Source organism: Clupea harengus, chromosome 14 (genome assembly GCF_900700415.2).
Source record: "Clupea harengus chromosome 14, Ch_v2.0.2, whole genome shotgun sequence".
In the NCBI taxonomy this organism is placed as follows: domain Eukaryota; kingdom Metazoa; phylum Chordata; class Actinopteri; order Clupeiformes; family Clupeidae; genus Clupea; species Clupea harengus.
The window spans coordinates 11,052,743-11,070,489 of NC_045165.1; the positions used below are offsets into that span (position 1 = coordinate 11,052,743).

Genomic DNA, 17,747 nt, shown 5'->3' on the forward strand with positions numbered 1-17,747 from the left:
TTGCTCATGCTATCAAATCAGCAGATTAGAGATTTTCAACAATGTAGTTTGCCTTTAGAATTGTCCGTGCCGATTGACACAAGCGTTGGGCTTTCCTTTGTTTCACATTGTGCACAATAAAGAGTTGCACACAATTAATGCCACATTATGGACTGTACTTGTAAATAGCATCAGATCGACTGTGTATAGTATTTTTGCTTCTCCTGAATAGTGTAAAATTACTATCAGCAGTATATCACTTAGGGGGATATGGAAATATTTTGTTTTGTTACTCTCATTTCTTACATCTTGTTAGCCTGTAAATCTATCTATAAGATGTTACTGTATTGTGTGATCCACTAATGATGTGTCCCTGTTTTGTTTTGTTTTGTATTATTTGCAGTTGCGTTTCCTTGTGTATCTCTATGGAGAGTTCAATGGCACCGTTCTGATCTCCGTGGAGGCCAACGGCACCACGGTCTCCCCTCTGGTGTTTGACAGGACAGGGCAGTGGAAGGATAACTGGCAAGAGGTCACGCTGCCTATCTCTCACATCCTCAATGGGTACGGCCTTCTCACTTACAAGATACAGGCAGAACATACAGTTTGCATTAACTTCAATGAAAAACGTATAAAGTGGCTTCGTTGCTATTGATGGGCTGTTGTCAACAGGCTGAAAAACGCAGGCAGTAAAATGATTTCCTGTAGATCCCAATAAGAAAACCATGTGTGCCTCAGCAAGAAATATATCTCTTGTTTGCTGAAGGTTCCACATAAAAGTGCAAGCGCTGTGGGGGCCCAGCTCATACGCTGACATCGCCTTGGATGACATCACCCTGGGAGCAGCATGTTTTAAATCAGGTATCTCCCATTGTTGTGACACTTTGCTTTTCACTAGCATATGATTGCTTAATAAATGGTCACAAAATGTGAGAAGAGAACGGAGTTTAGAGTGGAATCCCCAAACCAAAGCTCTTAAACTGGCCCCATATAAAGTCATGACTGATTACTCTGTGACTTTAGCGTTGTGAGTGTGGGCTTTGTTTTTGGGCTATAATTTTTCTATCCCATAATTAGGGCACCATATGTCAGTATGTCAGTTTACTGATTACTCTCTGGATTGTTTGTAATATGAGATCAGCAGAAAAATGAATACTTGGAGTAAATACTTAGACATAAGTAGATATACAGATAAGGCAGCGAAAAGAAGATCATCCTGTGTCATGACCTCCAAAACAGTGATGGCTTGTTAAAGCAAGTGCAAGTGAGGGCTTGCTGGAGCAAGTGGAGGATGTCTCGAAGAGAATACAAATTCCGCTTTGGAGGATGGATTCCCAACCGCTGTCTCCAGTTAGCAGCAGGAGATCGGTCTTGCGGAGTAGATGATGCAGGACTCGGCCGATTGTTTGTGAAAGATGCCGGCGCTGGTGGCGTTCCCCGCTGCCGCAATCCCGAAAAATATCCTCGTAAACTTGGACGCCATGGAGCTGTGCATGTGGCGAGGCTGTGGCGAGGCTGTGACTAATGCTAAAGGTCGCGCAATTAAGCACTGGTGTCGGCATTGTTCGTCAACACTCGTATAAGGACGCGCCCCTTGGCAAACATTCGCTGGAACCTGGCTCACCCACAGAGACTATCACCAGGGTTTCATAATGAGTCACAGCCCAGGAACATTGCGGGTCAGCAGAATTTAGGCACCCCGTTGGTAGTTTAATTCGTTAATCGACGAAGGGTTGGCGTTGGGCTTTGGGGTCCTTATCGAGCCTGAACGCTAAATTCCTGAGAGGCCTCGTCAGGAAATGGCTTTTTTAACTTTCTTTATCGCTCTGTCATGCTTTTGCGAGCCTCCGTCTATATCGTTTTAACTCCTGTCACTCTCAGGCTCTGCTCTCTCCAAGGTTTGCTCGCCACGTCCTTTCCCTGGGTTTGCGTGTTTATGTCTTCCCATCGGTTTAGCAGGCTTTCAGCCTGTCTCCAGCAAGGAAATGCCCTCCTGATAACTCTCTCAGGTTATTTGTCTCTCTAGGTTCTCAGCATGATGACGAGAATGTTTGATGATAGTAAGGTTCTAGAATATAGCAGCACCACAACTGGTTTTGATAATATCTCTCTCTCGCTCTCTCTCTATCTGTGTGTGTGTGTGTGTGTGTTCTGTGTGTTGAAGATCTCAGCTCTTTACTCTTGCATGGCAGTGGGTTTCTGCATGAACTGGAGTCGATGAGTGATCTGGACTTCTTCAGCCCGCTTCCTGAGCCCTCCTCATCAGGTAAAACCATCTCTCAACACGACGACCATCCTGGGGCATGTATGATGAACTAAGTGCAATGGAGCCGAAACCGAACGGGGAATATTCGAAGGATTTACACAGTGGGAATCCCTATATATTTATGGCTTTCAAAGTCTCTTGGCAATACTTGAACCATTTAGCTGCCAAGTCAAAGCTCTTTTCATTTTGGTGGGATTACTTGAAGATGTAACTCTGCATACGGACGCCACCCAAAAGTCAAAAGTGTGATACTGTGTTAGCTTATTTCAAAACATGCCTTTATTTTTTAATTGTATTTTTACAAACCACTCAAAAAAATGTGTTAATTGAGTTTAATAATTTACACTGTAACAGCATATTTGTTTTAACACAGCACAGCAAAAGAGCTTTTAGTTTGACACGGGTCAAAGGACTAATTGGAGACAATGATGTCAACCTAAGACGAGGCCCGCACTAATGCCTCATTAACTAGTGGGGTCAGCACTCTCAGGTCGCCGCCAGTCAGTCTCTGTTTTGGATTTCTCCTCTGTACTTCCTCAGCCTAGTCTGTGAAAAATGAGGGGGCTTTAGTGAAGTGATACTGGGGCCTCCTACAGCTGGAGGCGAAAAGAAAGGAATGGAGAAAAGGCAAGCAGTGTAGAATATGATTCCTGCTCCTGTTGTTAAAAAGCATATGCATAAAGGATGGCAATGTATGTAATGTTAACCAGGCTCACCCATCTATGGAACAGCCATAAAAACAAGCCAGAAATAACTCTTTCACCATGGGTTCTGTATCTGAAAATGCTTGTTTATGACTTTTGTTAATGACTTTCTAAACTTTGATTTCTATTCTCGTAACATTTTAATGGACAAAAATACACTCTGATAGTTCTGTGCCAAAGCTTTTATCTGTATGCCCTTTGAAAATAATGCGTCGTGGATAAATCAACCTCCAACCCCATTTTTGTGATACAATGGAAAGAAAAAATAATGGGTGGGGAGTAGCACAGAAAGTAACAATTGTACTTTACAACAATTCATTGATAGTTTTCATGTGGTTTCCAGAACATGTGTGGGGGTGTTGACAGCAGCCAAACATGTCATCAAACATGCTTTTCTTATTAGTAGAATTCCCACTGATTCTGACTGATCATTTTATCTAGATCGAGACAAATTTTAGTAGATGGATTGCAACTCTGTGGAGATGTCTTATATGCCCTTTCCAGTCATTCTAGATATGAGGGGTGCTGTATATTAATCATAATTATAGTCCATAATTCAGAGCATTACAGACAATTAAACTACAACTGCAATAACTCTCTCTTTCGTGTCCCCAATGTCATTATCAGCTCAAATTGTCATTTCTATCATCCCTGGTGGTTGTGTTCTCAGAAGTGTCTCTCATGTCCTGGTGGTTCACCTCCTGTGGAGCCAGCGGGCCCCGGGGCCCCACCCAGGCCCAGTGTGACAACGCCTACCGCAACACCAACGTCAGCGTGGGGGTCATCAAGGAGGGCCCTCTCAAGGGTGTGCAGAAATGGAGAGTTCCCGACACCAACAGATACAAGTGGGTACCATCCCATACAAGTGGGCACCATCTCATACAAGTGGGTACCATCCCATACAAGTGGCTAGCATCACATTCAAGTGGGGTAGCATCTGGTAGAAGTGGGTGCCACTGTTCTTGAGAGTGTGTACTTGCCCACCCACCCCCTCACTCTCCAACACAAGGACGTTCCCATTCTAATGGAACGCACCTGAGTTTGCTTGGCAGAGCTCATACAGACTGTTTTGTGTCTTTGTGTGGCTTTTCTGTACACTTATTTCTATGTTTGACACATACAACAGGAGCTAAATGAAGCAGTCCCAAAACCTTACCTGGTCTCAAAGTTTACCCTTCATTAACCACAGGCAGACTCGTGGGATATGTGATTGACGCAGTATCATTTGAACAGTGTGGTCCTGTAACCTCTATGAACAACGTTGGTATTTTCCTCTCCATTCAAAATGGACCCACTCTCTGAGTAACATGTAAATCAACTCTCAGTTGGCAAGAGACACTAGAAACAGGTTTTTACTGTCTGTGTGCAGTAATGCAAAATGTCTTGTGTCATCATCAGCTGTACATGGAATGGACAAGATGGTCAACATCCCTCTCTGTAGATAGCAGGAAAGCGTTGCGTGTTTTTGTATGTGTGTATTTACATGAGAGCAATTATGTCTGTCAGTTATTCACTTTTGAACTGATTCATTACCATTTCCAAGGTTGTCATGGGATCTCACTCAAATTATTCGATCAGCCTTAGATGTCTGCAAGTCTGTGTGACTAGACCTACTGTCCAGTGTACACATGCATGCACACATGCATATCTCTCTCTCTCTCTCTCTCTCTCTCTCACTCTTTCTCTTTCTCTCTCTCTCTCTTCCTCTCTCTCGCTCGCTCTCTCACACACACAAACACAGACACCCAAACACTTCATCTCTGCAACCCCAATTCTGCCACAGATGGTGTGAGTTCTATCCGTGGAACAGCCATCGCCGCTAAAGTGCAAACTGGTAAGTGCGGTGCACGTGACAGCGATCCCTGAGCCCGGTTAGTCACAGGCTCTCGTATGGCCCTGCAGCATCTGGCTCCCGCACTCACGATGATAGATGCATTTTGTCAGCCCTTTTGGTTCTGCACCACAACTTTGCACCACCGGAAATGAAACTCCTGTCCACACACCCTTTTATTCAATATCTGCTGTCTGCAGAGGATAGAGGTGCCTGAAGAGTGACGGTGAGAGTGCGGCCAACACTCTTGAGTGTCTTATTTATATTTTGTGTATTTTTCTTTTTTCTCTCTCTTGACCCTTGACCCTGAAGGATTTCCGCGTACGGTGCAGCAGGGGGCAAAGGTGCCAAGAACCACAACAAGCGATCGCACGGTGTCATCATCATCGCCATCTTTCCCCTGGAGAAGGGAGACATCTTGCACATCCTGGTGGGACATCAGGGGGAGGATGCTTGCCCTGGGGTGAGTGTTACCCTGTGTGGGGGCGGGGGGGGATGCTTGCCCAGGGGTGAGTGTTACCCTGTGTGGGGGCGGGGGGAAGAGATAAGACCCCCTGAAAAGAAACCTAGGTCATCTTATATATTGTAAATGTATAGACGTTTGCTTCAAGAATTTCTACTGCAATATATACTTGAAACTGTATGCTATATGTGTCAGAGAGGCTGAATACGCACTTAATGAACATTCATGTGTGGAAAAGGAGTATGTTTTTTCTTGTTCTTAGTTTAAACCTGTAAGAGTATGTCAGCTGAAATCAGTAAGCAAGTCATTACTCATTTATGATCCACCTCTCCTAAAAATCCTGAAGCACTTGTGGATGTTGACTTGAGCTTTGCTCAGAGACCTCATCTATGATGCAACACCTTCAACCTCCATAGCAACACCATATTCACCCCAGGCCAATGTGTAACAAACACTAACTAAAAGCAATGACTTAGCAATAACGAAAAGGATATATATACATTCATACTGTATATATATGTATATAGTACATATTATATATATATATATATATATATCGTTTTTTTGTCACGTTTACCTCTCACATGTTCACACTGATCTCCTGTCCGTCTGACTTTGAACATTTCTTTCTGTTCCTCTTTCTTCTCCTCTGCGTCTTCACAGAGAAACCCTCTGACCCAGAAGATCTGTCTAGGCGAGTCATCTGTGATCGAGGACAGCTTCGCCAAAGAAGGGAAGGACGGGGAGTGGGTCGGCGGAGGGGGGGGCGGAGGAGGAGCCACGTACATCTTTAAAGTGAGATCAAACCCCTGACGGCTCAGCAGCCAATCTTTAGAGCAGTAGTACAAACAACAACAAAAACAACAATGTATAGGCTGTTTTCAATAATGTATGGATCCAGTTCAAGAGCTTATGCAAAATTCTGAAGGGGCAAAGATAAACTAGGCCAAGGCCAAAGCCTACAGATGCCCTATATAAACCTACAGATCCTCAAACAAACCAACATATGAACTTACAGAACCACGGGCCGAGCCGACATCATTTGGGAAGCCTGGTGCTAGAAGAAGAACTTGGCAGTGGGGCATACCCTGCGGCTTCTGTAAATCTTCTCAGGATATTGGCCCTAGCAAAAAAAGTTTTCTTTTTTTTTTTTGACCATAGCTGATCCAATGTGGGAATGGCTCTGGGGCCAGTATGGTGTGACAAGATACTAAGAAGTCATTCCCAGGAGCATTTATGAGACATCCTGAACTGATTAGTGATTATCTGAAGGGAGCCTGCATGTGGCTCTTCATATTCACACACTGCGGGAGGATGAGTGGTTGGCAGAAGACTGAAGGGGATCGGGATTTTTATGTCATCTTCAGTGAAATCCAATGGTTGTCTTGGCAGTGAACACTCTGGGTCTTACGGGTGTCCTTTGCACAGATGGTGAACGGGGAGCTGATGCCTCTGCTGATCGCGGCCGGAGGGGGAGGCAAGGCCTACCTGGAGGACCCGGAGAGCAGCCTGGACCAGATCCCTCTGGAGCAGTACGAGAACGACACGGCAGCGCCCTGTCATAACGGGAGAACCGGGGCGGCAGGTCAGCTGGTGCGACGCACACATACAATAAATAAGTACACACACGCACAATAAATGCAGGTGTGTTACACACACACACACACACACACTGCTAATCCCCCACCCACGTTTTATGTTTGCTCTAAACCCCCAAATCCCCATGACGATTTGTCTTCCGAGTTTGGGGACGCTGCACCTCATTAGGACACGCGAGAGCACAGATTAAGCTCCTGATGGAGGCTGCTACTGCTGCTGAGGAAGAAGCAAGTGGGTGTGAGAGATTAGGCCTGTCTTAGACACGGTCCAGCACCACTCATCTGTCAGACAGGAGCCACAGTCTGGGCACTATGAGGAGCAGAGGAGAGCAGAGGAGAGTAGTTATTGCTATGAAAGCTACCACTTGATTTATTGATTCCTCTCAACCACTTGCTTTGGAGGAGAAGTGCAGGAAAAGGGCCTCTGACCACAGATGGCTAGATGTGTGGGAGCATGTGCTTCATCATTTAGAAGAGGCTTATGACACATTCGTGTGTACTGCTCCCTGGAACACAAGATCATGATGTGTTGTACAGTATATGGGGAAGGGTTTGCTCCATGTGTTTACACTAGGGGCTCCAGGCCGTGGGCTCTGTAAAGTGCCTTGAGACAATGTCAATTGTCAGTGGCACTATGTAAATGAATTAATTTAATTTAATTGAAAGATCGTTGGACAGATAATGGTTCTCCCCAGCTTGGGTGCCAGGGTCTGAGAGGAGTGTGGTGTTGTTCTGCTCCCTCAGGAGGCGGAGGTGGTTGGAGGGACACCACCACACAGGTCTGGGCAGGGAAGTCCTTGGCGGAGGGGTCCGAGGGCGGCTCATCGTGCCCCAGGGCCCTGTCCAGACTGAGCTGGGACACCTTCGGAGGGTTCGGAGGTGGAGGAGGTGCCTGCACTGCCGGCGGGGGTGGAGCTGGATACAGAGGTAAGTCTGGTGAGCTTGGGCTTACTTGATGAACAGGTGTACACGCACGCGCACACACACACGCACGCGCACGCACACGCACACGCACACGACCACGCACACGACCACGCACACGAGCACGCACACACACACGACCACGCACACGACCACGCACACGAGCACGCACACACACACGACCGCGCACACGCACACGACCACGCACACAAGCACGCACACACACACACACACACACACACACACACACAAACACACACAAATACAAACACACATACACACACACACACACACACACACACACACACACACACACACACACACACACAAACACACACACACACACACACACACACACATACACACACACACACACACACACACACACACACACACACACACACACACACACACACACACACACACAAACACACAAACACACTAAAGGGCAAACACAGGCGCAAACACACATACACACACGCACGCACACACACACACACACACACACGCACACGCGCACACTCACACGCACACACACAAACACACATACACACACAAACACACTAAAGGAAAAACACACGCGCAAACACACATGTGCTTATTTAATAAGGATACATGTAAACAGGCATGCATAAAGTACATATAACCTGAAAACAGTACAAACACACAATATCCCCCCTCAAGTCTTGGGCAAAGCATCCTGGGACACAGTTTTCCGAGGAATGTGCCCTCTTTCCGTAAAGAGCGCGTTCAAGCTCGCTGGCATTGTGTGTTTGTTAGGACAGACTGCCGGAAACATCCCTCCGTAATAAGTTCAACATGATGCCAATACCTGAAAGCTCATTCCCCCCCTTAGAAAAGCGGGGGGAGGAGGCGGATGGGAAGACAAATAGGGCCTTTTTTATTGACTGTCATACCCCTTCCATACATGCCCCAATGGCAGAACAGATACCCCACTCTGTTGAAGGGTAATTATGGGATATGGCTGAGACAGACTGGGCCTTGTGCGGCCAGGGCAGCTGTGGCTATAACCACATTAGGACCTGTTCAGTTTTACCCACGGAAACATCCTGATCAGGGGAGCGAGGGTTATGCTATGCTATTGACCAGGGCATAAGGGGGGTGAAAAACCCCCTGAGGCGGGAAATGTCATTTGAAGAATGAAGAGACAACAATGAGTCTCATTGAATGAGACGTGGGATTGTGAGAGAGGAGAGCGGACTGAGGAATTCGCACCCTGCTGGAACGACGTGTCGTATTTATGGAACATATTTCATTCTAGGCTCACACACATCCTGCTGTTTTGAGGTGCTATGATCTGGTGAAATTATTCGCGTACAGACGTAGTAGACGAAGTAAATGCTGTACTCTCGTGTTCAACAGATCACTTGGTTGCCTGTAAAAGGTGCCGGTTTAAGTATGCGGTGAAGTGCACTCTTCGAGAGGAAAGATCCTAGTGTTGGTTGCCCTGAGGATCAAGAGTTCAAAGAGTCAGCTTCAGCTTTGAAAAATAATTGAAACCTTTCAGGAATTAAATCAGTTTTTTTTAAATTAAAGTCTTGATTGTTGAGTGGTGACTTAAGGTGCCAACAGACTAAGATTTCAGGAATCTTAGAAAGTTTATTGCAAGCCACTCGGGGACAACTTCAAGTTTGTGTAGACGGTACGGTGATGAACACCTACTGAATCATAGGCTGCGACCCAAATCAATAGGAAAGGAAAGCCCTAAAACCTGTCCTATAGACCTGGAGCTGCAATTACTCAGCTATTTCTTTCCAATGCAAAGTCTTTCTTGGCACGGTCACGATAACAGCTGGAAGACACATCATACAAACAAGGCTTCTATTGCCACAACTCAACATGATTTTCTTCTTTGTGGAATCCCAAACATTTCGTTTTGCACAATTTACCTCCAGTTTTTTTTTTGGTGCCAGTTTTACGTTGATCGCTGTGACATGTCATGCTGCATTCCTATTGGTTGGTTAGTAGACATTGTGAGAGATGGTCATCCTAAATGTATGACACTGTGAGAATTTTGTCCCAGACTATCTTTATCAAAACCATGAGAACAGCCATCTTCGAACCTCTTTCAGACTGTGACATAGGACCACCGCTTTGGAGCCACGGCGAAAGATATCGCCACATTTCTTTCACATTAGTCATTTTTCGTCTGGGACAGGCCAAAATTGCACTCTGTATACCCGCCATTAGACTTTCTTAGTTTGAAATAAAAACATCTCTGCTGTAGTGCCTCCATAACCCAACAGGCTTGCACTACACAAATTGCCCATCTCGAAGAGAGGCACTAGAATTGTTTAGTTAAAGTTTTGCATCAGATCTTTGACTCTCTGAACTTTGTTTATAATTTTCTATTTATGGAAGCGTAAATCTCTACAAATAACCTTTGTTTACTCAAGATATAATTAGTTGTTTTGAACATCAGGTGGGGATTCAACAATTTTTGATGACATCACAGCAGACGGGCAAGATGGTGTCTCTTATGTTCACCCCTCTGGCGAGATATTTTTGCAGCCTTTGGCAGGTGAGTTTTTCTTGTGTGTGTGTGTTTAGTGTGTGTGTTTAGTGTGTGTGTGCGTGCGTGCGTGCGTGTGTGCATGCACACGTGAGCGTGTTTGTGTGCTGGTGTTAGTTTCTCAGGCACAAGACACAAATTGAGTAAGAGACATGAGGCGTGGCAGGAGAGCCTTGTGTTCAAGTAATTTAAGGCCTCATGCGACTCGTTGGAGAAGGTGCCATGAGATTGTAAAAACATGCCAGCTTTGGAGTAGCCCGAGTGTCTTCATGTTTATTCCATAAAAGTGCATCAAAAGACTAAATAAAGACCTAAATCAGACTTTGTGTTCTTAATGTGATCTTCAAACCTCTTTTTTTCTATCAGGATCTTTTTTTTTGCCTAAATTGGCAGTAAAAGCAACAACAAACTACTGGTCGTCATGCTTGCTTTTCTTAGAAATGTACACATACATTAATTTGGTGCATCACAAGACATTCTTCAAGCAACAGCTATGCCATTGCTTTTAACTTATATCCTGATGGCATTGCTAACAGCTGATTGGTGGAGCTGGTGTTGTTTAACTCAGCCATCCCTCGGTGTGTCCTGTGCCTGTCTGTAGCGATGGAGAGCCACGGGGAAGCTGAGATCGAGGTGCATCTGAACTGCAGCCACTGCCAGACGCAGAGCTGCAAGCGGGACGATGAAACCAGGCTCATCCTCTGCCTGTGCCACAACGAGGAGGTCCTGGCCCCGGACAACGTGTCCTGCATAGGTAGCTACGCTCATGAAGCTACTTCTAGCACGGACCAGTCAGTCTTAGGGGAGAAACGCTGTGTATTTGAGGTTATGTTATGTTTATTTGAACTCGGATTGTTCTATACGGTGAAATGTAGATGTAGATACGGTTTTAAATGTAGATGTAGATACGGTGAAATGTAGATCTACTGTAGATGTGTATCACACACCTTGAACATCTAATGAAGACATTGATTCCCTCCACTCATGGATGACAATTCACTCTGTGATTTGGAGACAGAGATTTAGAAACTAAGACTAGATGTTTTCTTCTTTGAAGATTACATGCCCCAGATTAATTTTCCATGGTCTGAAATGGACATTTTTGCAGCATGTTTGTGGCATGTTGTAATGTTGCCCCTCTGCCGTGGCACGTGTGCTTTACCTGTCTCTCTCTCTCTTCCCGCCCTCTGTCTCTCTCACGCTTGGCCCATCAGTGTCTCCGCCGGGCCCCGTGCCGGACGGGCACCTGTCGCTGTCGCTGATCCTGGCCGTGGTGGCGTCCACCGTGGGGATGGGCATCGTGCTCACCTGCGCCAGCCTCACCCTCAGTAAGAGACTCTTCCAGTTCTGTGTCAACTCTGTGCCCTCCACCTTCCACCGCCTCTGACGGGGAGTGCGAGCGGCCCAGGGCTCTCGGCTCTCGGCTCTCGGCTCTCGGCTCTTGGCTCTCGCCCGGGAGGCCAGGTGCAGTAAGACGGGGACTTTTCTCTCTGTGTATTGCCCTGTTAAAAAAAACCACACTATTTTGGATACATTGCACTCTGCCGCCATCTAAGCTGCCTCGGCTTCTAGAGAGACAAATGGATGAGATAGTTTTGGATGTGCTTGTCGTGCAGAGAGAAATGAATTGTTGTAGATTACGACGTGGGGTGGAACATTATCAGAATTGTTTGCTTTTTTTTAATTATTATTATTAGTGGCTCTCCCGGAACGACAAGGGTGTTTGCCGCTTCTTTTGATGGTTTTAGGATAGAATGAACAAATCACTGCAGGGGATGAAAAGCAGTGAGGTGAGAATACATGGGTACGACTGAAGTCAACAGTGAGGCAGAGAGAAACGTTCAGCCCTTCAATATCTTTTGTGACGTTTTCAGGAAAAGCTTAGAACCGCCTTAATCACAGGAATTTTACAGTGGCCTTGGAGCTGATTTTACAGTATATATCCATGTGGTTGGAGAAGGAAAACACATTTGGCTAACAAGCCCTTGGGCATTATCCCCCACACCCCTCAAGATAATGAGCTAATTTAGAGAAGAAAACGATTGTAGAAAGTGTTTTTCAACTGTGACGTCAAAAGGACATTTTTAGAGGGCTTTTAAGGGATGACTGTGTGAATTCAGGCCAAATTTCACACAAGCACTTTAAGTCAAAGGCGTTCTTGTCAAAGCAAAGGCATTCGGAGAATTTCTGTTGTTTTTGTATTTCATGCATGCCTGACACCAAAAACCCCCACCAAAAAACACAACCTCCCAAATTCTACACATGGGTGATATGTATACATCATAGCTCTTCTTTTATACTTTTATACTGATGCGTATCATCGTCTATCAGCATTACATACTCAATAGAATAACATGATTTGCAGTGCTTTATCACTTATTTCATCACCTACTGTATCTAAGTAGTGTTGCACAAGATGTCTTTAAAAGGAATTATTAGGGAATATGGATATAATCTGCTATTAACCTTTGTTTGTACATTTAAATATGTACAAATGCTTTGGAAATATTATAGATGAAAAGTAAGGATAGATTGGCATAATATAACACCATAACTGTAGTCTTTCCAGTGGGCTGCTGAAGCTGCTTGGATGTTTTATGTTAGCGAAATCATAGTGTTTCAGAGGCAACATTCATTTCAAGTCAAAGGATGGCGAGGGAACTATGAGCATTTCTTGGTGAACTGTCCCCAAAAATGTGAACTTTTGTCTGGTAAGCATGAGGTGGAAGACTGGAGTCGACACTTCCTGTTTTTTACCCCCAAACTAAGGCCCGTTTAGGCATTAGACCCATCCAGTTGAACTGTGAGGCTTCACAGCGTTGCTGCCACGTGTCTGGTTTTAGGAGTGAGAGAGTGAGAGAGTGAGTGAGCCTCAGTTCAGTCCTTTTAAAGAAGTGATCTTCATATGGTTGCTTAATATTCTGGGTTTGTTTGTTTGTTTGTTTGTTTTGTCAAAGATGAGAGAATGTGGCCTTAGGACAATGGACTTTTACTTCTACTTCTGCTTCTACTGATGTGAATTTGAAGAAAGCCCTTAGTCTACGCGGGCGATAATCACGAGTATTTATGTCTGTCTTTGTGTTATTGTTTGGTCAAGAATCTCTGTGTTGACTCAATGACTGCATACTGTCATTTTGACACAAAAAAAACATACCTGTAGAAAAACTGTGCATATGTGTAATCCTCCATATTAAATAAAATCAACAAATACAAATTGTGAAACTTGGAGAGTCAATCTTAAGACTATAGACAATTATCAGTGAACTTTAGCGTAAGATATTTTCTCACACAAGACTCACTGGTTTGAGTCCAGTGTTTTAGACTCAGCTGGTGTACAGGTCCTTCTGAATGGTTCCTGAGATGGCCTTCTTTATGAGAGGTAACTGAATGTGCTCTGACATACTACAGGCTTTTAGCATGCTCACGCTGCTTCTGGTGGCCGTTGTGTCTTAACCACTGTCCTTTGTCTCAGAGACTAACAAGGCTGTTGTGGGATCCTAACTAACTAGGCACACACATATTGTACGCTTTTTACACATATTAACATTAAACTGACAGACTATCGCACCGTGACACATAGACACACAGATAAAACACACCACATGGTCATGGCATGCCGTCTTCTCCTGGTTGACACATAAGGAGCTTTCCTGTTTCTAGTATTCTTTTGCATCGCTGCGCTCACGCACCGGCTATTTTGCCACCGGTCACTGCTTTGAATATTGAGAACTTGGAGTAGAACTTATGAGAAGTCATAAAGGTGGATAACAGTGTCTCTTCACCTGAGCTTTCCTCCCAAGCAGGTTGGTAGTCTGTGCACGGCGCTCCCCTTCCCTCCTCACCCTACCCCCAGCCCCCCCCCCCCCTACCCCCCTTCCCAAACCTGTCACCCCTGACCCCTCCACCCAACCCTAACCCAAACCCCCACCCAACCCGAGTCCAGCTCTCCTGGCGGGCCGCTCCTGTGCCGGCGGCTTGACGGCACGCAGGGGGACCTCGACCTCCTCTCACCTGCACGCAGCGCCCCTCCCCCCTCCCCGGCAGACTACCAACCTGCTCTGGGGCTGTGGGCCGCCTCCACGGAGGGTGAGTCCCCGACGCTCCGCCCGGCCTTGGGAACAGAGGCGCAAAGGTCCGGTTCAGAAAGAACACCAACAATGAGTCAAAAAGAAAAGATCCAGTAGTGGTCTAGAGAATCTCTAGACTAAGTGTTTAGGGATTTTAATAATTAAGAGTGCAGGCGGTAAGCTTTCCTCACTGCACACTGACAATGGTTTGTAGGTTAATGTTGCTAACTGACCGGACCTGATAGGTGCAATCAGTTAGCTCAGTGTATGAAGAGGCCAAGAACTCTTTCTGAGGACTTTCTGAACCGGAACCTTTCCATCTCTGCTATGGACAGAGAAACTATTAACGCACATGTGTCTATCATGCCATAGACTCGACCAAAGCCTCAGACTAACGTCAGCCATCAGCCACCACCAACTGCCAATCTAAGGCTGGGGTTCTATTTTGGCACTCAGGGTCGCTTTTACTGGTTGAATTCTCTGCCAGCCAGTCAGATTGCCTTGTGTAATAAGAGGCATAAATCAATGCTATGATACCACCTGATACCTCGAGGACAAAATCAGAAAAGCTGAATGTATTGTGTGTTTCAGTATCCAACTGCTATAGAATCTGGTTGGCTAGAAAATTAGTTTTAGGCACCTGGTGTTTCACTATAATAAGGAAGTTAGGTTGGGTAGAATAGAATAGAATGGAGTGAAATAGAATTAAATGTTTTCCTTTCAGGTGTAGATATTGTATTTGCAAGACCGAAAAGAAAACTGTGTTGGATATACAGCGCATACGCATGCCTGCATAAGACTCTCCACAAACAAAGTGTTTCTACACAACGATAAATCAGTTTCAGATTAGTTTTTCTCTTTATTTTTCTAATTCAAGGATTACTTTTTTCTTTTGTGCAGTAAGAACTACTTCTTAACAATTTATTATCTGGATCTTCAGGTTAGTGTTGACACTATCCTCGTGTATAGCAACATTTTGGTTTTAGCTGAAGCCTCATCACAATTTATGTAGGTCTTATCCCCATTTTGTTTCTGATTTACAACTTGGCTAGAACTGCAACCATCTCAGGAGTTTTGAGGCCTTAGTCTCAGAGTCAAAACGTTATCTCCTCGTTTTAATTGCGCGGGAATCGGTCCAAACCTCAAGTTTATCTCTTCATTAACCCTCATTACCGAGCAAAGACATGCCAAAATGTACACTGCGATTTCAGTTTGTGGCTCATTGCTTTTTGCAAAATGTCTTCAGATGTGGCGAAACTGAGCCCAGAACACTGAACCAGTGTCCTTCTTCTGTGTCTCTCGCCCTCGATAGTCGACTACCGGAAGAATAACCACCTGCATGCGGTCAGGGTGCGGCTCCAGAGCCCGGAGTACAAGCTGAGCAAGATCCGCTCCTCCACCATCATGACCGACTACAACCCTAACTACTGCTTCGCCGGCAAGGCCGCCTCGCTCAACGACCTCAAGGAGGTGCCGCGCAAGAACATCACCTTGCTCAGGTATTGCTGCAGAACTCACTGCGGTACATGCCAGGGACCGGAGCAGTACAGAATTGAGAAGCTCAGTTTAATGCTGTAGTTTATGCTCTCTTTGTGCTAACTAACACATTACTTAATATCAATGAAAGAAACCAAGACAGAGAGTTCCGCTCCGTTTTCTCCATAGCTGAATGGTATTGTGATGAGTCTCATGGCGTAGTGCTTCTATGATGACCTTTCTTGAAATCCCTCATGTCTTAATGTGTCTGTCCCTCCCTCTGTGCGTTCATTCTGTATGTGTTTTGTGTCTTCAGGGCTCTTGGTCACGGCGCCTTTGGAGAGGTGTATGAAGGCCAGGCCCTGGGCATGAACGGGGAGAACTCAGCCATGCAGGTGGCCATCAAGGTCTGTTCACAGCAATTCCTCACACACATTTGAACACCACCTTCTATTCTGAAAGTGTTTTTAAGGATTGGATTTAAGGATTGGATCTTATCCCTGATTGTATTGCGTTGGCTGTATGGTGCTTGCTGTGTTATTGGCACTGCTAAAGTCACCCCATTCCACATGCTCGCATAAGGTCAAAATGCAATTACATTTTGCATGGTACTTTTCACCGCATCACACAAAGCCACTCCACAAGCACCCAAAGCCCACGTCCAACAAAAAAAAAAAAAACACACAATTCGCAGAAACGCGCCGACGTGACCCATGACAGCATTTAAAACAAATGGCTGGCTCCTGGCTCCCCCGTGTTTTTTTGACTGCCATCCAGTCTGGCATGAGAAACATCACCATAAAACCGAGGGGGATAAAGGGAGCCTCTGTTCAGCATGTGATGGACTAGATGTGGCGGATCATTTGAGATGACATGTGGCTGCTCTCACTGAGGGCCACAAGACTCAAGTCCACACCCTTCGCACAATTGAATTTGGCGATTTGTTACGCCTAAGCTGAGGGTAGACAGTGCTTTGAGCCTGAGGACCTTCCTTCCCTTTGAAGGAAATGTTTGGCTTTTGCTAGTGCTAGTCAAGGCCCCATTGAAGTAATAAAAGTCAGACTAGCTTTGTGTGGGAGTAGTTGAGATTGTGATGTCCGGTCTCTGATTAGATCCTGATTTATGATGTCATTTTTGTTTTTTTTCTGATCAATAGACTCTTCCAGAAATTTGTTCCGAACAAGATGAGATGGATTTCCTGATGGAAGCCCTGATTATGAGGTGCATGTGGTACAGACACACACACACATACACACACACACACACAAACACCCACCGACCCCCCACCCCTGACATCCATGCCCAAACACACACTCACACAGGCGCACACACTCACAGAGGCACACACACACATACACACACACACACACACACACACACACACACACACAACCAACCATGCACACTTCATGTGGGTGTGTATGCACACATACACACCCACAAACACCCACACACGCAGACACTCACTCACAAACAAATATACATTTGGATCGAGGAGGAAACAATCATTGTAAATCCATTGCCCTACCTGGGGTGTTTTCATCCCCTCCCTGTGTGCTGATGTGTTGTTGAGCAGACACACAGCTGCTGCTGGTTATTGTGAAGGATGTAATGCATCTTCCTTCAGGACACAACAGCTGTTCTCTAGTTGGGTCATGCATTCATTAAACTCACTTTACAGTCCCTCCAAATGTTGACGATTTGCAGATTCAATTCAAATTCAGCGATTTACCTCATAAATATGACTTTGTGTATTTTCTTACTTACCTCGTAAATTGTTCGGAAAATAAGCTTTGATGTTGAATTGCAACTTATTTCCGCTTCTTCTGGCCATCTGATGTTTGTCTCAACCACTGCAACTGCTTAATGTCCCACTTGTTTGGTGTCAGGTATGTGATGGAATGACAAC

The 17,747-nt window shown here is 45.4% G+C and overlaps 1 protein-coding gene across 2 annotated transcripts in view; it reads left to right on the plus strand.

The window, feature by feature from the left end:
- Positions 1-17,747, plus strand: part of ltk (leukocyte receptor tyrosine kinase) — a 59,028-nt gene that overhangs the window by 33,163 nt on the left and 8,118 nt on the right. Inside the window, exons 9-22 of one of the 2 annotated variants that reach the window (XM_031580513.2) lie at positions 383-543; positions 746-840; positions 2,144-2,245; positions 3,620-3,794; positions 5,093-5,243; positions 5,907-6,038; positions 6,672-6,828; positions 7,586-7,768; positions 10,206-10,304; positions 10,897-11,049; positions 11,486-11,623; positions 15,675-15,861; positions 16,155-16,245; positions 16,995-17,059. In XM_031580513.2, coding sequence (XP_031436373.1) covers positions 383-543; positions 746-840; positions 2,144-2,245; positions 3,620-3,794; positions 5,093-5,243; positions 5,907-6,038; positions 6,672-6,828; positions 7,586-7,768; positions 10,206-10,304; positions 10,897-11,049; positions 11,486-11,623; positions 15,675-15,861; positions 16,155-16,245; positions 16,995-17,059 — 1,889 coding nt within the window. The remainder of the gene's footprint in view (positions 1-382; positions 544-745; positions 841-2,143; positions 2,246-3,619; positions 3,795-5,092; positions 5,244-5,906; positions 6,039-6,671; positions 6,829-7,585; positions 7,769-10,205; positions 10,305-10,896; positions 11,050-11,485; positions 11,624-15,674; positions 15,862-16,154; positions 16,246-16,994; positions 17,060-17,747) is intronic. The other variant, XM_031580514.2, reaches the window with a different exon arrangement.